The sequence below is a fragment of the Rhinolophus hipposideros genome (genome assembly GCF_964194185.1).
Source record: "Rhinolophus hipposideros genome assembly, chromosome: 2".
Classification (NCBI taxonomy): Eukaryota; Metazoa; Chordata; class Mammalia; order Chiroptera; family Rhinolophidae; genus Rhinolophus; species Rhinolophus hipposideros.
The window spans coordinates 30,576,889-30,600,601 of record NC_138048.1 but is presented as its reverse complement, the minus strand read 5'-3'; the positions used below and the strand labels follow the sequence as shown (position 1 = coordinate 30,600,601).

General features: G+C 37.8%; 1 protein-coding gene across 7 annotated transcripts in view; it reads right to left on the bottom strand.

Moving 5' to 3' along the window:
• Positions 1-23,713, bottom strand: part of TMEM45A (transmembrane protein 45A) — an 88,909-nt gene that overhangs the window by 652 nt on the left and 64,544 nt on the right. For 6 of the 7 annotated variants that reach the window (XM_081071942.1, XM_081071943.1, XM_081071944.1 and 3 more), the window contains 4 exons: positions 20,941-21,135; positions 19,450-19,662; positions 17,756-17,940; positions 13,264-13,409 (listed from right to left, as the gene is read on the bottom strand). In XM_081071942.1, coding sequence (XP_080928068.1) covers positions 13,264-13,409; positions 17,756-17,940; positions 19,450-19,662; positions 20,941-21,135 — 739 coding nt within the window. Of the gene's footprint in view, positions 1-13,263; positions 13,410-17,755; positions 17,941-19,449; positions 19,663-20,940; positions 21,136-21,349; positions 21,413-23,713 lie in introns of those variants that run through there. The other variant, XM_081071947.1, reaches the window with a different exon arrangement.

The following is a 23,713-nucleotide window of genomic DNA, read 5'->3' as shown; positions in this document are numbered from 1 at the left end:
ACTTTTGTTCGTCTTTGGACCTACCTGAAATTTTTTTTGGATTAAAGCAGGGTAAACAGATACAGCTTTTGAATGTATAACAGAAATATTTAATTAGGCACAGAAGATACCTAATTATTTATAACTTTTATCATTTCTAAAACAAACAAGAGACTTTCTGGGTTGTAGAAAGCTCAGGTGAAACCAAGCTCAGCGGAGCTTCTCCAAATCTGCACCTAGCTGTGTATTATAAGTAGGAGCCCTCTCCTGAAAGGACAGGCGTGTCTTTCCCCATGTCAAGTCAGGGTGTATTGCAGCCCCTACTTGCACCTTCAGAGGGGTGCTTTTTTACAGGCCACAGGCTGCTCAAATGCAGGTGATGGTTCATGGTGAATTAAAAAGGTAGAAGTGCCCTCTACCCTTGTGACTATCTTCACAGATTAAGAGAATCTGTAGGATTGCAGGAAGCTGCAATTATAATTTTTGACATTGGAAGATGAGAAGCTTTCTAGTGGCAGAAACCCAGCAGGCTCTCCTCTTCTTTGTTGTAATAAGAGCTAGAAAAAGCTTTTTCTGTGTGTGATTATTTGTGAAGACATTTTATTGATCATATCAATAAAACATATTATCTTCCAGAAATAAATAGGAATATGCAAATAAAGTTGATAAACCAAATGACCAAAATCATTCTCCTTTTATGAAAAAGTTCACCAGCCTATCTACATCTTCATGCTCATTTTCTGCCTTCATTCCCTTTCCCATGAAGGTCTGGTCTGCCACTGTCAATATGTAATGCCTTTACTTGTGCTCTGCATCCCACTAGAATATAAGTTTTATAAGAGCAGAGACCTCATCTTATTTACTGCCCTAACCCCAGCCAGAGTCTAGAACAACGCCTAGTACCTAATAGTGGCTCAACTCAGATTTGATGAATCAACGGCCTTTGGAGCAATCTACCAGAAATTCATATCGCTCACCTATTTGTAAATAACGTATAATTCTTCAGTCACTTCCAAGTCAGCATTAACTCCTCCAATACACAACTGAGCAGTATTCTGTAACATCTGTTGACTCACCAAGAGCTAAAGAAAACCACTCAAAATCATTTGTCTTGATTATTATTTGACTATTGCTGTTTCTTCCAATATCTTCAACTCTTCAAGGCACTGTTCTCATGAAAGGCTAATAGTCTTAAATAAGTTAAAGTCTGGGACAGTATTTGTGTCTTTTTTTTAAACCCACACAGTTATTTCCACATTGTACAGCTTCAATGCAAGCTAAAGAAAATGGGTTAATTCATTCATTCATTAGATTCATTCCTGATAACCCTTGTGGAAAATAAAACAAAGACACAGCTACTTATTACAAATTAATTGTTAACACAGACCCTAGTGATTCCTCCTGTTTCCCATTCCTCCTCTCTGGATTGTATCTGTTATTGCTACAAGCTACAAAGATGAGGGATGTTCAGACACCTTAAACAGGTTCTGTCTGCACCCTATAGCTCTAAGTATTGACACATGCAGAAATAGCTACTGGGGGAAGATTCATTGAAGGTGGAGTAATAAGAGGAAGTGCAAATAATTGCTAGTTCCTGGAATGATGCAAGTCCAGGGAAATAAGGTTAGGGTGTATCTAGGCTTTTGTTCCCATATGTTCTTCTCAATTAATATGAGAAAGAACAAAGCTGAGACTCAGGTTGTACTTCGCAAGTCTACCTGGAAATCAAATTTCCATAAGGCAAATTATTATATGCCTGGAATTTGGTTATCTCTATTTTGTTCTTCAGAATGCTGCACATAAATCATCACTTGGAAAACCAACCTGAAAATGGGCAATATTTCTCCACCCATAGAGAGGGGCTTTTGAAATAGTTTTGTGCAACAGAGGTATTTAAATACAGTAAAACAAGTAATAAGGTTTCCAAACAGATTTGTCTCTCCTATGAGCTGTCATAATCAAGACTGCAGGCACGGGACTGGATGAGACAATCTTTGAATTACTGTTCTGGAAAACTGGGGAAAACAGCTTCATTTTTCAGAGATTTTTTGGACATTGGTTCCATAACTCCATTTTGCTTTCATGGTGACCTTTGTGCTCTGTCAAAGCAATTCTGATATAATGATGGCTTCAAAATCCATCACCTGTCATTGAGTCATAAACCACTGCACAGTCAAACCCTGACAGACATTTTTCAAAGCTTTTTATAACTACAGGACTGAATTACCTACCATGGGAACTCACTGAAAGTCAATACTGAATCTTAATGACGTTTTTTAAGCTATTGCTTAAGTTCATATCAAAATATGTCACAATATGAGTTCCTGATCTTATGTTTTCAATAGCAATATGAGAAAAAAACTAAAAAGCATTAAAAAAACATGATTGCCAAACAAATAAAGCCTATATTCAAGTAACTCTGAAACAGATCTATTAAAACAGCAAATAAGTGTTTATTGAGTATCAACTATATTTGGACAGTGTGCCAAGATCTGTAAGAATTATGAAAAGGGTCTTTTCCTCAAGACTACAATCTAGGTAACGGATGAGACTAACAGGCTAATAACAAACATCACAACATAGATCAGAATTGTTAAAATGTGTGGTAGAGACTAAAGTACTATAAAAACTCATGAAGGAAGATGAGCCAGAGCTAGAATAATCACAGAAGTTTTCATAGAAGAGATGGACATTTAATTTGGATACACTAGGTAGAGGGAACTACATGGTCACAACGTTAAGGGGCGTCTGGGGGGCAGAGGTTAAAAAAATAAACATGGAGTTTCTGGTTTCTAGAGAACTGTAAGTAGATAACAACTTCATTAGGGGTCTGAAGATTTTTGAAACAAGAAGAGACAGTAGTCTTCTTTTCGCTCTGGAAGGGAGCTGACATGCATTCGAGAGGCTCCCTGAATGTTGGCTTTGGTCTTGGAGACTGCCCAGCCCCTAAGGAGATGAGGCCCAGATGTCAGCCTAGAACAACAGAGGAAGAAGCCATGTTTCACTCAATAGCAGAGCCAACCTTAACAACCAGCTCATGCACATGCTTTGGGGAAATGGAAGAGGACTAATAGAAATCAATTAATGAGAAAGCAGAATTTCCCAGCACCCAACACACGTAGACGTCTAGAAAGAGACAACTCTAAATCAAAGTGGGCTGACCCAGAGCCTAGCAGAGATACCTGGGAGCCATTTCCTTCATGATTTTCTCACTCAGAGAACCAGCACCAATTCTACTTCAGCAGTGAAACTCAAAGAAGTACAGAGCAGAAGATGTGACCTGGGACCCAAGTCTAGCGAGAAGAGTAGAAAGATAGGTTTGGCAGAGGCTGAGAACCCACTCAGCCTAGAAGCAGCTACTGAATTCTAGGAATCTAGAGAACCTGGTGGTGTACTGTCCAATATAGTAGTCACTATGAATATATGAATATTTAAATTAATTAAAATTAATGTGGCATTAGGAACATGTCCAGTGCTCAATAAACCGATGGCCATTGTAATGAAGATTGGAGATAAAAAACATTTTGATCAGTGTTGAAATCTGAAGAATTAGGTGAGAGAGTCTACATGCCTAGTAGTTGGGATCAGCCAGATCAACTGTGGATTGGCATTATCTACCTTCAAAATAGAAACTGTATTCACTCCTTTCTAGTCCTACTCATCCTTCAAACTGCAGCTTTTTTTTTAAAGATTCTCTCTCTTTCTCTCTCTCTTTAATTGGGGAAGGGGAACAGGACTTTATTGGGGAACAGTGTGTACTTCCAGGACTTTTTCCAAGTCAAGTTGTTGTCCTTTCAATCTTAGTTGTGGAGAGCGCAGCTCAGCTCCAGGTCCAGTTGCCGTTGTTAGTTGCAGGGGGCACAGCCCACCATCCCTTGCAGGAGTCGAATTGGCAACCTTGTGGTTGAGAGGACACACTCCAACCAACTGAGCCGTTCAGGAGCTCAGGGGCAGCTCAGCTCAAGGTGCCATGTTCAATCTTAGTTGCAGGGGGCAGAAACCACCATCCCTTTCGGGAGTCGAGGAACTGAACCGGCAACCTTATGGTTGAGAGCAACTGGACCATGTGGGAATCGAACCGGCAGCCTTCAGCATTAGGAGCACAGAGCTCCAACCATCTGAGCCACCGGGCCAGCCCTCAAACTGCAGCTTAATTCTCAATTGTGAGGGGGCCTCCTCTGAGCTACAATAGTGCTTTGTTCTTCTACTATTTCCACTTATTGCATTGTATTTAAATTGTCTGTCTCTCCCCACATGGTCTACACTGACGCATTTTTTTTTTTAAGATTTTATTGGGGAAGGGGAACAGGACTTTATTGGGGAACAGTGTGTACTTCCAGGATTTTGTTCCAAGTCAAGTTGTTGTCCTTTCAATCTTAGTTGTGGTGGGCACAGCTCAGCTCCAGGTCCAGTTGCTGTTGTTAGTTGCAGGGGGCACAGCCCACCATCCCTTGCGGGACTCAAAGAATTGAACCGGCAACCTTGTGGTTGAGAGCCCACTGGCCCATGTGGGAATCGAACCGGCAACCTTCGGAGTTAGGAGCACGGAGCTCTAACTGCCTGAGCCACCAGGCCGGCCCCTGATGCATTTTTGATACATAAGAAGGAAGAGAAGGAGAACAAGAAGAATAAGAAAAAGAACAAGAATAACAACAAAAGAAGACTGGCATCAGAAACATGGCAGAACGAGGGCTGCTCCTTGAAATCTCCCCTGGAAGTTACAACAAATTGAACAGCTATAATTCAACAAAGGATATCCTATGCAGTATGCAAACACATCTGAGAGATCTGCACATCAAAACAGCTGAAGGTGAGCTAATTGGGGCAAACAAGAGATGGGGGAAATGGAAGGTACAGAGATGGGCGGGCTGCAGGATGCAGCCTGGAGCTCACAGTGCTTCCAAGAGAAGAGAGGATTGAGAACGCAGGTGCACTCTCTGTGGCCCTGAGCATTCCTGCCTGAGGGATCAGCACATAACACAGCAGAACCCAAGGTCGGGGCAGAGAAGTCTGGGAAAAGACCAAATCCTGAAGAATGAGAACTACAATTTAAGCCCTCACTGCCAGAGAGAAAACAAAGACAGAGAGCCTGGCTGCCTCCCCCAACTCTCCCAGAGTTCACCTCCACCACACACTTCTAGTGTTAGCAGTGGGCCCTAGAAACAAATGTAGCAGTGTTGCACTAAAGAGAAGAATATCTACAGCCCTGAGAACAGGAGAGACAGTCCTGGAGCATCAGACACACAGTGCAACTAATTCTGATGAGAGAGAAAGAGCTATAGGGATGAGACAGTTGTGGGCTGGAAGTTGACATTGCTTGGAGCCACAAAAAAGCCTGCTACCACTCCCAGCCCACCCCACCCCCACCTTTCATGGCTGATCCCTGGGAGGCATCCAGGACTGCTGAGACACATAAGTTCTGCACTGGGCTGCAGGGGCAGCATTGGGGTTTCAGAGGCTCATAAACACATCACCCACCACATCCTCCCATGGGGGTAGTGCCCTGAGTCCTAGGAGACCTGATCACAGAGAAGAAGCCTGCTTCCCAGGAAACCTACCACCACACCAGAAAGTGGAGCAGCACAAGAGAAAATAGAACGCTGCAGCATAAGAGAAAATAAAACATTCCAGCAACACCTATGAGAAAGCAAATGAAAGACCTCTTCATATCAACCTGCTACAGAATCCACTCCTGTAGATGCCCAGGAAGAGAAATCCATTAATTGCCACGAATAACCATGGTAACAAGGCAGCTCACAAAGAAAATGAAAAATCTCCAGGAAATGAACTTAAAGACATGGAAAAATGTGGCTTGAATGACAGAGAATTCAAGATTGCAGTTCTGAAATAACTCAACAAGATGGAAGAAAATTCAGATACGCAGTTTAACAAACTCAGAAATAAAATCAATGAACAAAATGTATATTTCACCAAAGTGATAGAAATTTTAAAAATGGAAATTCTGGAGCTGAAGAACTCGATAAAAGAGATGAAGAATGAAATAGCCAGCTTATGAAATAGAGCTGACCAGATGGAGGAAAGAATTAGTAATATCAAAGAGAGAAGCCTGGAAATGACACAGATGGAGAGAGAGAGAGAGAGAGAGAGAGAGAGAGAGAGAGAGAGAGAGAGAGAGAGAGAGATTTGAGAGTTAAAAGAAATGAAAGAACTCTACAAGAACTATCTGACTCCAGGAGAAAGATGGGTATCTAAGATTAATGGGTATACTAGAAGGAGAAGAGAGAGTCTATTCAAGCAAATAGTCAACGAAAACTTTCCAAAACCATGGAAAGACTGGATCCTTAAATTCAAGAAGCAAACAGAACACCTAATAACCTCAATCTCAACAAGCATTCTCCAAGGCACATTGTATTGAAGTTGTCAAAAATTAATGAGAAAGAATTATCAAGGCAGCCAGGGAAAAGAAGACGGTAACCATTAGATTATCATCAGATTTTTCAACAGAAACTCTACAAGACAGAAAGGAGTGGAATCAAATACTCAAACTATTGAAACAAAGACATTACCAGACAAGAATACTATATCCAGCAAAGTTATCTTTTAGATATGAAAAAGGAATAAAGCCCTTTCCACACATACAGAAGCAGAGGGAATTTTCCACCACAGGCCTGCATTACAGGAAATACTGAAGGAAGCTCTTTGACCTAAAACAAAGTCAAAAGGATACAAAACCATGAGCAAGATTACTAACAGACAGAAGCAGAAAATGGCAACCCCTACACAAAATAGAGGACTACACACTTAAACATAATATAAAGGGTAAAGAACATAAAAACATAAAGAAAAAGAAAGAGAGAAGACAACTTGCTACTGCAACACAGAAATCAACTCAGAGCATTAATAGGGATAATTTGTGACAACAAAACCATAAAAGAAAAGAACGTAAAGGTCTGAACTTACAAAAGGAATGGAGATGAGAAACATGCTGAAGAAAAAGGACCACTGTATATAGGAAACTTTCTTTTACATAAACTTAATGGTAACCACTAAAAAAAAAAAAAAAAATCCAGAACGGAGACACGTAACATAAAAAAAGAGGAAACAGAGAGGGAAAATCATAGAATACCATCAAACTAAAATAACAGAAACAAAAAGGCAAAGAAATAAATAATAGAGACACCTAGCTACAATAAAACAAAACATGAAATGACTATTGGAAATCTCATATATCAGTAATCATCCTAAATGTAAATTGACTGAACTCACCAATAGAAATGCAGAGTAGCATATTGGATCAAAAAACAATACCCAACCATATGCTACTTCCAAGAGACACATCGCAGCTAATAGGACAAATACATACTCAAACTGAAAGGGTGGAAATCGACACTCTACGCAAATGGAATCCAGAGTAAAGTGGGTGTAGTCATACTTAAATTTGACAAAACAGACTTCAGGATAAAAAATGTAACAAGAGATAAAGACAGACATTTCATAATGAAAAAGGAGACAATACAACAAGAAGACATAACACTTATCAATATATATACTCTCAATCATGGAGCACTGAAATATATAAAGCAGTTACTAACAGAACTAAAGGGAGAAACTGACAAAAACACAATTATAGTAAAGAACCTAAATATGCCATTGGCAGCTACAGATAGATCATCCAAAGAGAAAATCAGTAAGGAAATAGCAGCTTTAAATGACACATTAGACCAAATGGACATAATTGACACTTACAGAGCACTTCATCCTAGAACATGAGACTATTCATTCTTTTCTAGTGTACATGGAACATTCTCAAGGATAGACCATATGTTGGGACATAAAAATAACCTCAGCAGGGGGCTGGACTGGTGGCTCAATCGGTTAGAGCCCCATGCTCCTAACTCCCAAGGCTGCCAGTTCAATTCCCACATGGGCCAGTGGGCTCTCAACCACTAGGCTGCGGGTTCCATACCTCAATTCCCTCAAGGGATGGTGGGCAGCGCCCCCTGCAATTAAAATTGAACACGGCACCTTAAGCTGATCAGCTGCTGAGCTCCCGGATGGCTCAGTTGGTTGGAGCACGTTCTCTCAACCACAAGGTTGCCGGTTCGACTCCCTCAAGGGATGGTGGGCAGCACCCCCTGCAACAAGCAACGGCAACTGGACCTGGAGCTGAGCTGCGACCTCCACAACTAAAACTGAAAGGACAACAACTTGAAGCTGAACGGCACCCTCCACAACTAAGACTGAAACGACAACAACTTAACTTGGAATAAAAAGTCCTGGAAGTACACACTGTTCCCCTTCCCCAATAAAATCTTTAAAAAAAATAAAATAAATAACCTCAGCAAATTTAAGAAGACTGAAATCATATCGAGCATATTCTCTGACCACAATGCCTTGAAATTGGAGACCAAATGCAAAAAGAAAGTATGAAAAACCTCAAATACATGGAGATTAAACAACATGCTATTAAATAACAATGGGGTCAAAGAAGAAATAAAAGGACATATCAGAAGATACATAGAAACAAATGAGAATGAAAATACATTGTATCAAAATTATTGGGATGCAGTGAAAGCAGTATTAGGGGAAATTTATGTCATTACAGGCTTATCTCAAGAAACAAGAAAAATACCAAGTAAACAACCTAACATCACATCTTAAAGAACTAGAAAATGAAGAACAAATGAAACACAAAGTCAGCAGAAGGAAGGAAGTAATAAAAATTAGAGCATATCCCTCCGACCTCACACCGAGTGGATGGGAGGAGAGGGGTTCGCAGTGTGAGGGACATAAATGATGAACGTCTAAGTATTACCTTGTCTTGTACACCTGAAACTAATAAATTAAAATAAAATAAAAATAAAATAAAAAAATAAAACAGTCAAAATCGTAGAAGCAGAGAGTAGAAGTGGATGCCAGGAGTTAGGGGGAGGGGGAAAAGGGTAAGTGATGGTCAAAGGGTACAAAGTTTCAATTATGCAAGATAAGTGAGTTCTGGAGACCTACTATACAGCATAATACCTATAGCTAACTATTGTACAGTTAAAATTTGCTAAGAGCATAGTTCTTAAATGTTCTTGTCACACACACACTCAAAAATAACGACAGTAATAATAAAGGAGGTGGGAAGAAACATTGGGAGGAGATGTGTATGTTTATGGCCTTCATGGTGGTGATGGTTTCACAAGTACATATTTATCCCCAAACTCATCAAGTTGTATACATTCAATATGTATAGTTTTTTACATGTCAATCATACCTTAATAAAGCGGTTTTTAAAAGTCTTAGAAATACAAAAAAAAAAAATTAGAGCATAACTAAATGAAATAGAGAACAAAAAGACAACAGAAAAAATTAATGCAACAGAAAAAATTAATGCAAGAAAGATCTAGTTCTTTGAAAAGATTTAAAAAATTGACAAACTCTTGGCTGGACTCAGTAAGGTAAAAGGAGAAAAGGCACAAATAAACAAAATCAGAAAAGAAAAGAGAGGAAGTTATCACAGATGCTACAGAAATACAAAGCATCAAATGTGAATACTATGAAGGACTATATGCCACCAAATTCAATAACCTAGAAGAAATGGACAAGTTATTAGAAATATATAGCTTTCCTAGAGTGAATCACAAACTTGAAAATCTAAATAGACCAATCGATAGTAAGGAAATTGAAACAATCATCCAAAACCTCTGCAAAAGCAAAAGTCCAAAACCAGATGTCTTTACTAGTGAACTCTACCCAACATTCAAAGAGGATTTAATATTTGTCCTCCTCAAATACTTTCAAAAAATTAAAGTAGAAGCAATATTTTCTAACTTATTTTATGAAGCCAACATCACCCTGATAGCAAAACCAGGCAACTATAACACAAAAAAAGAAAACTAGAGACCAAAATGTCTGATGAATACAGATGCAAAAATTATAAACAAAACACTAGCAAATCAAATATAACAATACATTAAAAAGATTATATATCACAATCAAGTGGGGTTCAGTACAGGAACACAAGAATGGTTCAACACATGCAACTCAATCAATGTGATACACCACATAAACAAAATAAAAGAAAAAATTTTATGATTATATCAATAGATGCAGGAAAAAAGCATTTGACATGATAAAACATCCATTTGTGATTAAAACACTTAATAAAGTAGGTATAGAAGGAAAGTACCTCACCATAATAAAGGCCATATATGACTAACCCTCAGCTAATATCGTACTTAATGGTAAAAAACTGAAAGCTTTTCTTCTAAGATCCGAAATAAAACAGGAATGTCCCTATCACCACTGTCACTCAACATAGGTTTGGAAGTCCTTGCCAGAGCAATCAGGCAACAGAAAGAAATAAAAGGCATTCAAATAGGAAATGAAGAACTTAAATTGTCACTTTTTACAGATGACATGATTATTTATATAGAAAACCCTAAAGACTCCACCAAAAAAAAAAAAACCTATTAGAAATAATAAACAAATTCAGTAAAGTTGCAGGATATAAAATCAACGTACAAAAATCCATTGCCTTCCTACATACTAACAATGAAATTTCAGAAAAAGAAATGACAAAACAAAAACAATTCCTTTTGCAATTGCAACTAAAAGAATAAAATACCTAGGAATAAACTTAAAGGATGTGAAGGACCTATACACTGAAAACTATAAGACATTATTTAAAAAAAAAACTGAAGAAGACACAAAGAAATGGAAAGATATTCCATGTTCATGGATTGGAAAAATGAACATAGTTAAAATGGCTACATTACCCAGAAAAGCCATGTATAGATTTCTTGCAATCCCCATCAAAATCCCAATGGCATTTTTTAAAGAAATAGAACAAAAAATCATCAAATTTGTATGGAATCACAAAAGACCCCCGAATAGCCAAAGCAATTCTAAGAAAAAAGAACAATACTGGAGGTATCACACTCCCTGACTTTAATTTGTACTACAAAGTGATAATAATCAAAACAGCATGGTATTGGCAGAAAAACAGACACACAGACCAATGGAATAGAATTGAAAAGCCAGAAATACAACCACATATATGTGGGCAGATAATTTTTGACAAAGGAGCCAAAAACATACAATAAAGAAAAGAAAGCCTTTTCAATAAATAGTGCTGGGAAAATTGGAAATCCACGTGCAAATCAATGAAATTAGACTGCTGTCACCATATACCAAAATTAACTCAAAATGAACCAAAGACCTAAACGTAAGACCTGAAACAATAAATTGCATACAAGAAAGCATAGCTACTATACTTATGAACCTTGGTTTCAAAGAGGATTTTATGAATGTGACCTCAAAGTCAAGGGAAGTAAAAGCAAAAATAAATGAATGGGACGATATCAAACTAAAACGCTTCTGCACAGCAAAAGAAACCATCAACAAAACAAAGAGGCAACCAATGAATGGGAGAAGATATTTGCAAACAATACCTCCAATAAGGGGCTAATATTCAAAATATATAAAGAACTTGTACAGCTCAACAACAACAACAAAAAACAAACAGTCCAATTAAAAAAGGGGCAGGAGACCTGAACAGACACTTCTCCCAAGAAGGTATACAGTCAACAGATATATGAAAAAATGCTTAACTTCACTAGCTATTAGGGAAATGCAAATCAAAACCACAATGAGATATCACATCACACCTACTAGAATGACTATCATCAACAAGACAAATGATAACAAGTGTTGGAGAGGCTGTGGAGTAAAAGAAACCCTCCTACACTATCAGTGGGAACGTCCATTGGTACAGGCGCTATGGAAAACAGTATGGAGGCTCCTCAAAAAATTAAGAATAGAATTATCATATAACCCAGCAATCCCTCTTCTGGGTATCTACCCAAAAAAATCTGAAAACATTTATCTGTAAAGATATATGTGCCCCGATGTTTACTGCAGCTTTATTCATGTGGTCAAGACATGGAAACAACAAACATGTCTTTCGATAGATGAATGGATAAAGAAGTTGTGGCACATATATACAATGGAATATTACTTGGCCATAAGAAAAGATGAAATAGTGTCATTTGCGACAACATAGATGGATCTTGAGATTATCACACCAAGCAAAATAAGTCAGACAGAAAAAGTCAAAAACCATATGACTTCACTCATATGTGAGATATAAAACTGAAAGCAACTAAAAAACAAGACTAACAAACAAGAAAACAAAAACTCATAGACACAGACAATAGTTTAGTGGTTATCAGACGGTAAGGGGAGAGAGGGTGGTAGATGAGGGTAAGGGGGATCAAATAAATGGTGATGGAAAGAGAACTGACTTTGGGTGGTGAACACAGTGTGATGTATAGATGATGTTTTATAGAATTGTACACCTGAAATCTACGTAACCTTACTAACAATTGTCACCCCAACAAACCTTAATTAAAAAAATGAATAATGAAAAAACAAAAACAAAACAAAAAAAACAACTCATAGACAAAGAACAGTTTAGTGGTTACCAGAGGTAAGGTGGGAGGAGGGCTGGTAGAAGAGGAAAAAGGGGGTCAAATATGTAGTAATGTATTACAGAAATGTACACTTAAAACCTATACAATTTTACTAACCAATGTCAACCCAACAAATTTAAATAAAAAATAAAAAGAAGTATCACTTTCACTGAGCTCTTATTATGGCCTAAGCAGTTTAAATATATGATCTTTTTTAGGTATTATTATTATTCCCATTTTGCAAACAACAAAACTGAGACTTAATGCGGCTACATAATTTTCCCAAAGCCAGAAAACTGATAACAGCAGAGCTAGGTATAGGTGTTTTTATCAATCGGCTATACTTCTCCTCACCCATCATGTAATATATCAGGGTCCTTATAAAAGTATGCATTATTTAACAGAAGCTCACTTTTAGAAATATTTAGAGTAAATGTCAAATTTACCAGGTATCTAAATTTAATAGAAGACATACATGTTTGTCAAAAAATGACACCAAGCTTGTAAAACGCTATAATTCATGTGGACACATGCAAATGGAGGGCTCACTCACTACAGGTGTGGAGAGGACCATTCAGCAAAGGAAACAGCATGTGCAAAGGCATGGAGGCACAGAAGAGTGTGTTGAAGGGTGACGCATAGGTCAGAGGCACAGCAGAGACACTGCTGAGCTATTCTAACTTTAAACCAGCATTTATTCTTTTCACTGGGAATTTCTGTGTGCAGATAATTTTCTGCTATATTCCCCTATCTTGTGCAATGCTAAGGAATGAAATCCCCCTTTGAATTTGAAGTTCAATACTATCAAGGCTTGTTGATCATATGCAAGAAATAGAACTTCCATGAACAAAAGTCACTAACTTACCAGGTAACAAAGGCATAAATCATTCCAACGATGATAAGGGTCAATGCATAATGCCAACAAAAGCATACGGTAAGAAACATAATGTTGTCATGATCCGTTGCATCCCACGCAGGACCTCCACTGGGAGGATAAAGGACAAAACCAATCTGTAATATAAAACAAAAAGCACATATTAAAATAACCAGCCACTTCTCCAAAGATGGTGCATTTCAAAATGCTTGGTTCCAAGATTAATGGTAACTAAGATAACTCCCATTATCTGAAATGCTACAGTTAAGACATCAGATTTCACTGCCTGTTTTATTAATATAGACAGTATCTAGTAGGTCATATTTTTGAGGAAAAAAATTTTTAAGGACATTTAAAAATCGATTTCAAAATATGAATAATAATCATCTCTGGGGATCGGTGGGCTTTCAGAGATTGTGTTAGGTTTCTAAGTTGCTCAGTTTCACTCAATTACTTCAATATTAGAGTACAAAAGGTTTTAAAATAAATAATTGCCCACAGCTAACATTATATTCAATAGTGAAAAACTAAAAGCTTTTCCCCGAACATCAGATAAGACAAGAGTGTCTGATTTCACCACTTCTATTCAACATTATATTAGAAATTATAGTCAGAACAATTAGGCAAGAAAAATAAATAAAGGGCATCTAGACTGCAAAGGAAGAAGTAAAACTATATTCACAGATGATATGATCTTATGTATAGAAAATCCTAAAGAATCCACAAAAAAACTCTTAGAGCTAATAATGAATTCAACATATTTATAGGATACTAGATCAACACATAAAAGTCAGTTGTGTTTTCATATATATACAATAAACCACCCCAAAGTTAAGAAAACAATTCACTTACAATAGCATTGAAAAGAATAAAATATTAGGAATAAATTTAATGGAGGAGGTTCAAGACATGTACACTGAAAACTACAAAACATTGTGGAAAGAAGATCTAAATAAGTGGAAATACATCTCATGCTCATGGACTGGAAGATTTAATATTGTTAAAATGGTAATAACACCTAAGGCAATCTACAGATTCATGTAATCCCTATCAAAACCTCAATTTCTATTGCCTTCTTGTAGCAACGAAAAGCTTATCCTAAAATTCATATGAAATTACAAGACACTCAGAGTAACCAAAACAACCTTGAAAAAGAAAAACAACATTGTCTTACACTGACTGATTTCAAAATTTACTAAAATATTACATACAGTAATCAAAACAATGTGGTATTGACATAATTATAGACATATAAATCAATGAAATAGAATTGACAGTCTATAAATAAGCCCATATATCTGTAGTAACTTGGTTTTGACAACAGTGCTAAGGCTATTCAATGAGGAAATGGTGAACAAATGGTCCTGGGACAACTGGATATGCTCATGCGAAAGAATAAATTTAAATACTTACCTTACACCACTTACAAAAATTAACTCAAAGTGGATGAAAGACCTAAATATGAGAACTAAAACCATAAAACTCTTAAAATAAAATATAGGAGCAAAGCTTCATGACCTGGAATTTGATAATGATTTCTTATACATAACATCAAAAGTACAATCAACTAAAGAAAAAAATAGATAAATTGGACTAATGCATGATACAACATGGATGAACCTTGAAAACATTATGTTAAGGGGAAAAAGCCATACATAAAAGGTAATATACTATGTGATTCTGTTCACATGAAATATCCAGAATAGGTAAATCCATAGAAACAGAAAGCAGATTAGTGGTTACCAGGGGCTGGGAGGAGAGGAAAAAAGGAAATGGCTGCTTAATGGCTCTGGGGTTTTCCTTTTGGGGTAATGAAAATGTTTTAGAACTAAATAGAGATGATAGTTGCACAACACTGTGAATTGCCACTGAATTGTACACTTCAAAATGGTTAATTTTATGTAAATTTTACCCCAATAAAAAATAAGATCGGATGGATGGATGGATGGATGGATGGATGGATGGATGGATGGATGGATGGATGGATGGATGGAAGGAAGGAAGGAAGGAAGGAAGGAAGGAAGGATGGATGGATGGATGGATGGATGAATGGATGGATGGACGGACGAAAAAATGGACTCTCCATTGATTCATCATTCAGGTTACTTGCCTGACCCAGTGAAGCAACACAGAGAGTTTTTATTTTTGTGCTAGTGCTATGAATTTTATTTATCAACTAGTGTTATAGACATGATATTTTTCCAAAATATCATATTAGTTGAAATTAGTAAGGTACTCTATAACTTCTTCCTGCCCTTCTCTACAGCCTAGGGGATAAAATACACTTGTCTCTTTGTTAGAGTTAGGAAAACTAAGTAATGCGTGACCTGCCCCTCCGTCCCCAAACAGTTGCAGACATTGGCTTCATTGCTGTTGTGCCCCACCCCCCCACCAATGGTGAGGCCTCTGCATGAGGACATGGCAACATTCTAAGGGGATGAGGCATTAGGACTACTGGCATAAGACATATGAGACATCAAATTAGAGATCTGAGCCTACAATATTTAGAAACTGCAGGAGGAGAATGCCACCCAGCTTGTTTGCCTGCTGCTTAGACATATCAGTGTTTTGCAATACTCTTTTTCTATGCTGCTGGGATAGCTCAATTTGGGGACAAAAATGACCAGAGCTCAGATCTCTGAAAGACCTGGAAGAAAGCAAGAAATTCTAGATCCTCTCTGCTCACTGTTCAGAAATAATAAGAAGAAAATGAAAGTCATGCAGTCAACTCTCAATTCAAGGGACCCAGCCGTTTAAGCTGGGTGTCAGGACCCTGAGAACCTGCTTCTCATGCTCTCTTCTCACAGCAACTCATAGAAGATGACAGAGAAATTCTGTGCCAACAAAGGGCCCTTTAGGAAGGGGAAATGTAATGAACTATGAACTTACTCCCCAGTTCCCACCTATCAGTTCCACCAATGTTTCCCCAATTTAACTCAGATATGCAACCCATCCACCCCATCTTGGAGAGTGATTTGCTTACTTTCCAGAGGTAAGGATTAGTAGTTGTGAGTTAAATTGTATCCTCCAAAAAGGTGTATTGAAGTCCTAAGCCCCAGTACCTGTGAATGTGACCTTATTTGGAAATAGGGTCTTTGCAGATGTCATCCAGATGAAGTCATACTGGGTTAGAATTGGCCCTAAATCCAATGATTTGCATTCTTACAAGAACACCATGTGAAGACACAGGTGCACAGAAACAGAGGTGTGACTCTGGAAGCAGTGACTGGGGTTATATTGCCATAATCCAAGGAACGCAAACGATTGCTGACAACCGGCTAGGAGAGCAGCATGGGACAGATTCTCCCTCTGGGCCCTCAAGAAGTAAACAACCCACTGACAGCTTGATTTTTGGACTTCTGGCTTCCAGAACAGTGAAAGAACAAATTTTCATTGTTTTAAGTCATCTATTATAAGATATTTGTTGTTTTCTTTCTTTATTATTTTTCCTTCAAAATAACCTTTAAATCTAGCCTCTCTTTACTAGCCTCTGCTCCAACAGGCTTTCTGCTCCCCCACATCCCTGACCTTAAGAAGAACCCTTTTAGTTCTACTGGAACCAAATCTAATCATCACTCTATCACATATTCTACCATCACATATTCCCTATCCCCTATTTTGACCATGATATTTCTCCCCCTTCATCTGCCAAGGCTGTCTTATCACTCTTCAGGTACAATGCAAATCCCCGAAATAACCTCATCATCCCAAATCCTTGTTTTCTGGTGATTAAAAAAGTCTTCTAAGAAGTCTTCCCTGATGAAATTGCATTCACCTTTCATCCTAGACTTTCTTTACATCTATATATGGATTTTGATTTTTCATTTTCTGTATGTTCACTGATTGGAACCCAGTTTTTCAACAACACACACAGGTTAGGGCGTAAAATGGACAGAACCTGGGATTTGGGTCAGACAACCCTCATTTAGTTTCATTATTGTGTGATCCTGGGAAAGTAACGTGGTCTCTCTGGGTTTCCTTATCAGTATATATTGGGAATGTTAATACCTAACTTTCAAGTTGTTGTGAGGACAGAATGAAACAATGTGTGTGTAAAAGTACAGTGGATGACACATATTTGTTTCTTAATAAATAAGAAACAAATTTCCTGCCTTTCATAGGCAAAAAAATTTCCTGCCTTTCATAGATATCTTGAGTTTACTACCCATTAGGCCATAAATTGCTTTAGCATCTTACAACTGCTTCCAACTAAAAGCACCAACTCAGAGTTCCTACATAGTGGATGTTCAGCTGTGTAATGAAGTTGTACACACCCCACTTCATGCCCTGCTGCAATGTCAACACTCCTCTCAGGGCCGCTGGGCCGCTCCAGGAAGCATCACCTCTCAAGCCCCACATTTCCACTACAGGCAGCACATCAGAAGGAAGTCTCTGGGTTCTAGAGCAAAATGGCCCAGCAAACAAAGAGAGAAGGATACAAGGAGAGAGACAATAGGTACAGTAACTGGAGGTGCCAACTCACCTGCCAGAACCAGTTCCCCTGAAGCAGGATAAAGCTTGATCGCAGAAGCTCCAGAATTAAGTTGCTGCGTGCGAAGATCTCCAAGAAGGTAATGAGGCCTGTCAATAAGATGACCAAGACCAGCAGCTGGTGCACAAAGATGTCCAGCATTTCCCGGCCGTGAGTGTGGTTGTAGAAAATAAAAGCTGATGGAGGGGGTAAAATAGTTTGTCTTTTTCAGTGAAACCACTGTTTCTTTCTCTCTTCTCTCTCGCTCGCTCTCTCGCTCGCTCTCTCGCGCTCTCTCTCTTTCTCGCTCTCTCTCTCTCTCTCTCTTGCTCTCTCTCTCTCTCTCTCTCTCTCTCTCTCTCTCTCGCTCTCTCGCGCTCTCGCTCTCTCTCGCTCTCTCTCTCTCGCTCTCTCTCGCTCCCCACGGAATTTTACACATACATACATCTGTCCAAAAGATTTTACACATACACACACTTGTCCACTGCTTCCCACAATAATGGCATTTTTTGGAGTCATCCTACCTCTCTCTTTAGAATGGAATCTTTGAAACCTAACACTGTTTTTCCCTTCCGTAGCCATTGTCCTCTCCTCTAACACATCATGACATTTGCAACTATATTTCAAAGAAGCTTAGGAAGCTGAATACTAAGCATGATGGGGTGAGGAGCAGGAGTGAGAGTGAGTACACAGATGAGTGAGACAAAGCCTCATCTTAAGGAATTCAGTCCATTGGAGGAAGACAGGTATACACAAATCCTATGAGTGGAATTAGAGGCGTATGACCAGATGCTCTGGAAGGTCCCAAGATGTAGAAACTAACTACATATTTTAATCCCACGGACAGATTCCAGCTTCAGCTTCTTCCTTTTCATTTAGATGACAATGAAAAGCTGTTCATTCCAAATTTCATAACACTGTGAGATCACGAGGCTCGTACTGTGATTGCTGGTGCACATCTTTGACCGAGCCCTTGTTCTCAAGGAGGGCTTGGCAGAAGTTCTTATCGTCACACATAAGAGGCAAGGTGGACAGTTAGGAAACAACTGCCTCGTAATAATTTGGGGCTTTTTTAGTTCCATAATCAATCTATTTCTTACAAGTGCAATAAATGAAAGCAAATCATTAAACACTTGATTTCAGTGTTTCCCTATACAGTAACAGGGAGACCAGCAGAACCAAAAAAAAAACGTTATTTTCATGAATCTCTCAAAAACAGGACTTCATATTTTTAAGTGACTGAATTTTTTGCACCCAACTTATCATGTAATGGTGGAGTTTTACTATTTCAATATGAAAAAGGTTAATTAATAAGTAGGTGCTAAAGGCAACTCTGCTGTGGCTCTATATTTCAGTATATTCATGGTTCACTACTCTGAGCTCAGTTTCACTTGTTAAAAATACAAATAATTATAATCTCAGGATAACCCAGAGATTAATCACCATGGTAGCTGGTTCTTTAAGACAGATGTAAAATGTGAATAAAACACTTTGAATGACTGTTCTTGTCTAGTTTTACTAAATAAGTCAGTAGGGAAGGAAAATCTTTGGCATCCAGCCTAGGACACTGAATAGTTCCCTGTAGCCCAAATAGGTAGCCCTGTAGATCAAGGCTGCACCAGGACACTAAAGGAATATTATTATAAAGGGCTAGACAAATGCCCTATAATAGTGAAAGGGACAGGAAAATACTCACTCATACTTACCCTCCACAAATAAAGCATTTGCCATCATTAACTTGGTTAGAGAAGCAGGCAGTGAACTGATGGTGTTACATAAGATGTTTGTCATACCCATCAGCCCAAAGAAGAAATACATGGTGCAATGATGCCAGCTCAGGGGTTGGACCCACTGGCCCGCTTTATAGTTATATAAGGACAGGTGGGGTCCTCCAACAATGAACTGCTCCCCAACTATACCTGTAGAGGAACAATTAAAGTGTTAGCAAACCTCTCCATCACTTTATGAAGAAAACAGGAAGATGCCGCAGGATTAGCCCCCTGCTTAGTCTGACCTAATATCATTCTATAACACTGATTCCTCTTTCTGAGCTATTTCCTCATGAGTAAACACTGGTGCTTTGGGCTGGTCTTAGAGGTTCGAATACTGGTTTGGATAACCACTTTTAGTCAAAGAGAACCAATTTAGTTAAACAGCTATTCAGATCGTTAAAGCTGATGATCTTAGTTCCACTTAGTTCCATGATCAGTTCCACGAATGATCTTAGTTCCTATTTTAATTTCATGACTAAATACATCTTGAATGCTTTGGGTTTGAGATTTGTAAGATGAGTCCCACAGAGTCTGATGACTTCTTACACACTATATCTCTGCGTAGCTGCCACAAAGTAGGGAGTTTCACTTGGTGCCCAATAAAAATGCTAGATTTCAGCTTTTCCCCAATTAAGTATAACTGAGAAAGCACAGACAGTTATAGCATATTGTCTAGTCAGCTACACCAACAGTTAAACAATCTTAAAGATGCTGTTTTATTTGCTCATCTATAGGATTTGGCAATAAAATTCCACTCTTTGGAAATGGTTGCTCTATAATTTGATGACCGTAGATAGCAAAGACCTATTGCCATGAATTAAGCATGAAAAAATCCAAAGGAAAATTAGGAAGTTTTGCTCTTCATAAAGGACAGACTGAAGGGAAACTCTAAAAACACAATAATTTCACAGACTCTTATAGTCAATGGAAAGGCCTTAGAAGTTGTCTGACCTAACCTCCCTCTGCAATTTAGAAATCATACAAAAAGGATGAATTCAAGTCTTTTTCGGCCTGAACTTTGTACAGCGTATAAGCAGTGACTTATTATTGAAGCTTTCCCATAATTACTTGATTATTTTGGTGTTATTTTGAAAAATCGTTTCTGATGGACTTCACTCTTTCAGGCATCAGAATAATAGATATAAAATTATTTCAGAGGCTCCAGCTAATTCTATAAAGGAAATTCACCTGCTGTGGGCAGGCAAGTTAATTATTATGACAAACTCATTAAGGACCAGGTCTTTGTATATAAAGTATCACCTTCTAACAATTGTATCAGATAAAAATTACAACTAGACTATATTTTCAGAGATATTTCTAAATAAAAAATTCATTTTAGCCGTTTCTTGATTTGATATTAAATCCTCTCTTTGCATGTGAAAATACACAAAAGGAGAAAACAGAATTCAGAAATAGTCCACTCACCGGTTACAGCCATGCAGATTATTATGATTCCCTCTAAAATTTCAATTCTTTGGAATAATGCTTTGGAAACCAGGTAGGAAGTCCGCTTCTGCTTTCTGCAGTTATACTTCAGAATGCTCTTTATAGCCCACCAAGTACCCATGATGAAAAAGAAGGTTCCGGGGAGGGCATGGCCTTTGAAGCTCCCCATGGTTACTAAGATAAGAACATATAGAAGATGAAGACATTTCATTACCAGAATTTAGACAAACATCGCTTGTTCCCATAAAGTACACTATCTTCTGACAATTATGGAAACACCACTGATTCAGGGGAAATGATAAAATGATATTACTGTCAACAGTAGGAGTTTTACTATAACATTAATAATACCAATACAAAGAAAAATTCATGTTCTTTGAATACTTACCTTATTCTAAGCACTGTGTTAAGTGTTTTCCATGAGATCTCTACGCTAATATTTACAACATACCTATAAAAGAGGAATTAAATCCCATTTTCAATTGGGAAAAAAGTTTAGAGAAGTCAAATAACTTCCCTAAATGTCGTAACTATTAAACAAAAGTTTCATTATTTTTAACAGGAAGCCCAAAAGGATTTCTTAAAATGATAGTATGTACTATACCATACAGTTATACTTTAAGCATATTTGAAGGAAAGTAATATGAAAGTTTTACTTTTATGTTTAAAACTTGAGATGATATAAAATTGCCTACAACTTTTTTTAAGTAGGTAATTTCACAGTATCAAGATTCAAATGGAAGAGACCATTAGTGCTCATCAAATATCTGTCTGTCCTCAGTCTGTCCTCCCGTTCAATCAAAACCATGTCTGTCCCCAGTCTGTCCTCCTGTTCAATCAAAACCATGTTTCTAGTTCTGGCCAACAGACTGTGACATGTATCACTTTCAGGCTGAGTCAGTTAAGAGCACACATGACTCTTTTAATTCTCTCTTCCCCTGCTGTGGCAACCTTGACATGGCATGTCTGCAACACAGAGGACGACCAACCAGCCTGCTTCAGATTTTGCAAGAAACAACCTTTGATTGGGTTAAGTCATTGAAATATTGAGGCTTAACAGCTTAACCCAGCTGGTAACCCAGATAGATACCAAGCCAATTCAACTGTAAATTCTGTTTATGATTGCTACATGTTGGCGCAATAATAAATAGAAATGTCCTCCTTTTTTATTTTTCAATTACAGTTGACATTCAATATTATTTTATATTAGTTTCAGGTGTACAGCCTAAGTGGTTAGACAAGATATGTCCTCCATTTTTGGTCAGTGCTGTAGAAAATTAGTCTTGAGTTAACTGAGTTTTGAATTATGTGAGCAGCCCCTTGTTCAAATATATTGTACCTTCAATGAATAATGAAGAGAAAGGTCACAATCATCCTTGTGGATCTTTCCACTAAAGGGAGTTTCAGTGTTTCCCTAGTCCGGCAGACTTCATCTCCTTGGTGGGTACTAAGCCTCTCAATTCAGGGCAGATCCATTTGACTCACCTACACAGTCCTCTGACAGAACTGTGAGGTTTCAAGGGGGAACTGTGAAGCTGACTTAGATGATAAAAGTTTCTCACATATCTAGTCGAGACCCCAGATGGATATTTCAGCACAGCTCTGAATCATCCAAATCATCCAACAGACTCTAACTCAATGTATCGCATTACGCTACGTAAGTGCAGGTTCTTGCCCTAACTCTGACTTTAATTAGTGGAATGGTTTGGGGCATGTCACTTAATCTCTCTGAGCCTTAGTTCTTAATTAATAAAAGAAGGAGTTGCCCTCGATAATACCTGATCTAATATTCTGTGATTCTTTATTATCCTAACCACCATACCCTCATAGTGTTACAGAGTTCTCCTGTTTGTCTTGGCTTAGGAAACCCTATGGGGTTGAAAAATACTTCTATGTGGGATTGAAAAATATATCCAGACAGGAAACTATTTGAACTTCTCTGGGGGAAAAAAAAGATATGTTTTAAGGAGCCTTAAACGTTTTATATTCCCTGGTACAGGAAACCCACTTCCAGGAATGTATACTAAAAATATAACTATAGATATAGGCACCAAATTAAAGACCAAATATATGTCAAAAATTAGAACAATGATTGAGTTTTGTAGCCACTAAAAATAAATGTTCAAATAACTTAAATGATAGGAGATATATTTACTGAAAATAATAGGATTTTTAAAAACTGAGAAGAAGGGGCTTTGGATTCAGACTGACTAAATAGGAATCCCAACTTTACCATTTACTAGCTACATGACTTAAGGCAAGTTAATAAATCTGTAAGTGCCTCAGGTTTCTCCTCTGTAAAATGAGACAAATAACAGTACCTACATCGTAAAATTGAAACAAGTTACTCCAAAGCAATTAACCCACAGTGCTATTAAACTCATGTTATCCTCAACCTACCTCAAATTGCCAAATTAAAACAAAAGTAATCCCAGATGAGTAATTTTACTCAGATACTAACTGCCGAAAAGCAAGAAACATCTATATAATTCTCTTGGCCATTATTCATGTACAGACCATAACATTTTTCCTGCTATTGTCTTACAGGGTTACTAGAATCTTCTGTGGTTATTTAATTCTTTGACTGCAATTAGAAAATAAGCTTCTTGAAAGCAGGGACCATAAATCTATTTTTTCTACTCCCACATTGGACCTGGATAGTGCCTAATACACTATGACCTTCTAAATCAATAAGAGTAACTAAGCCCTTCTTAGAATATAGGATCATATATATTTATAAAATACCTCCACT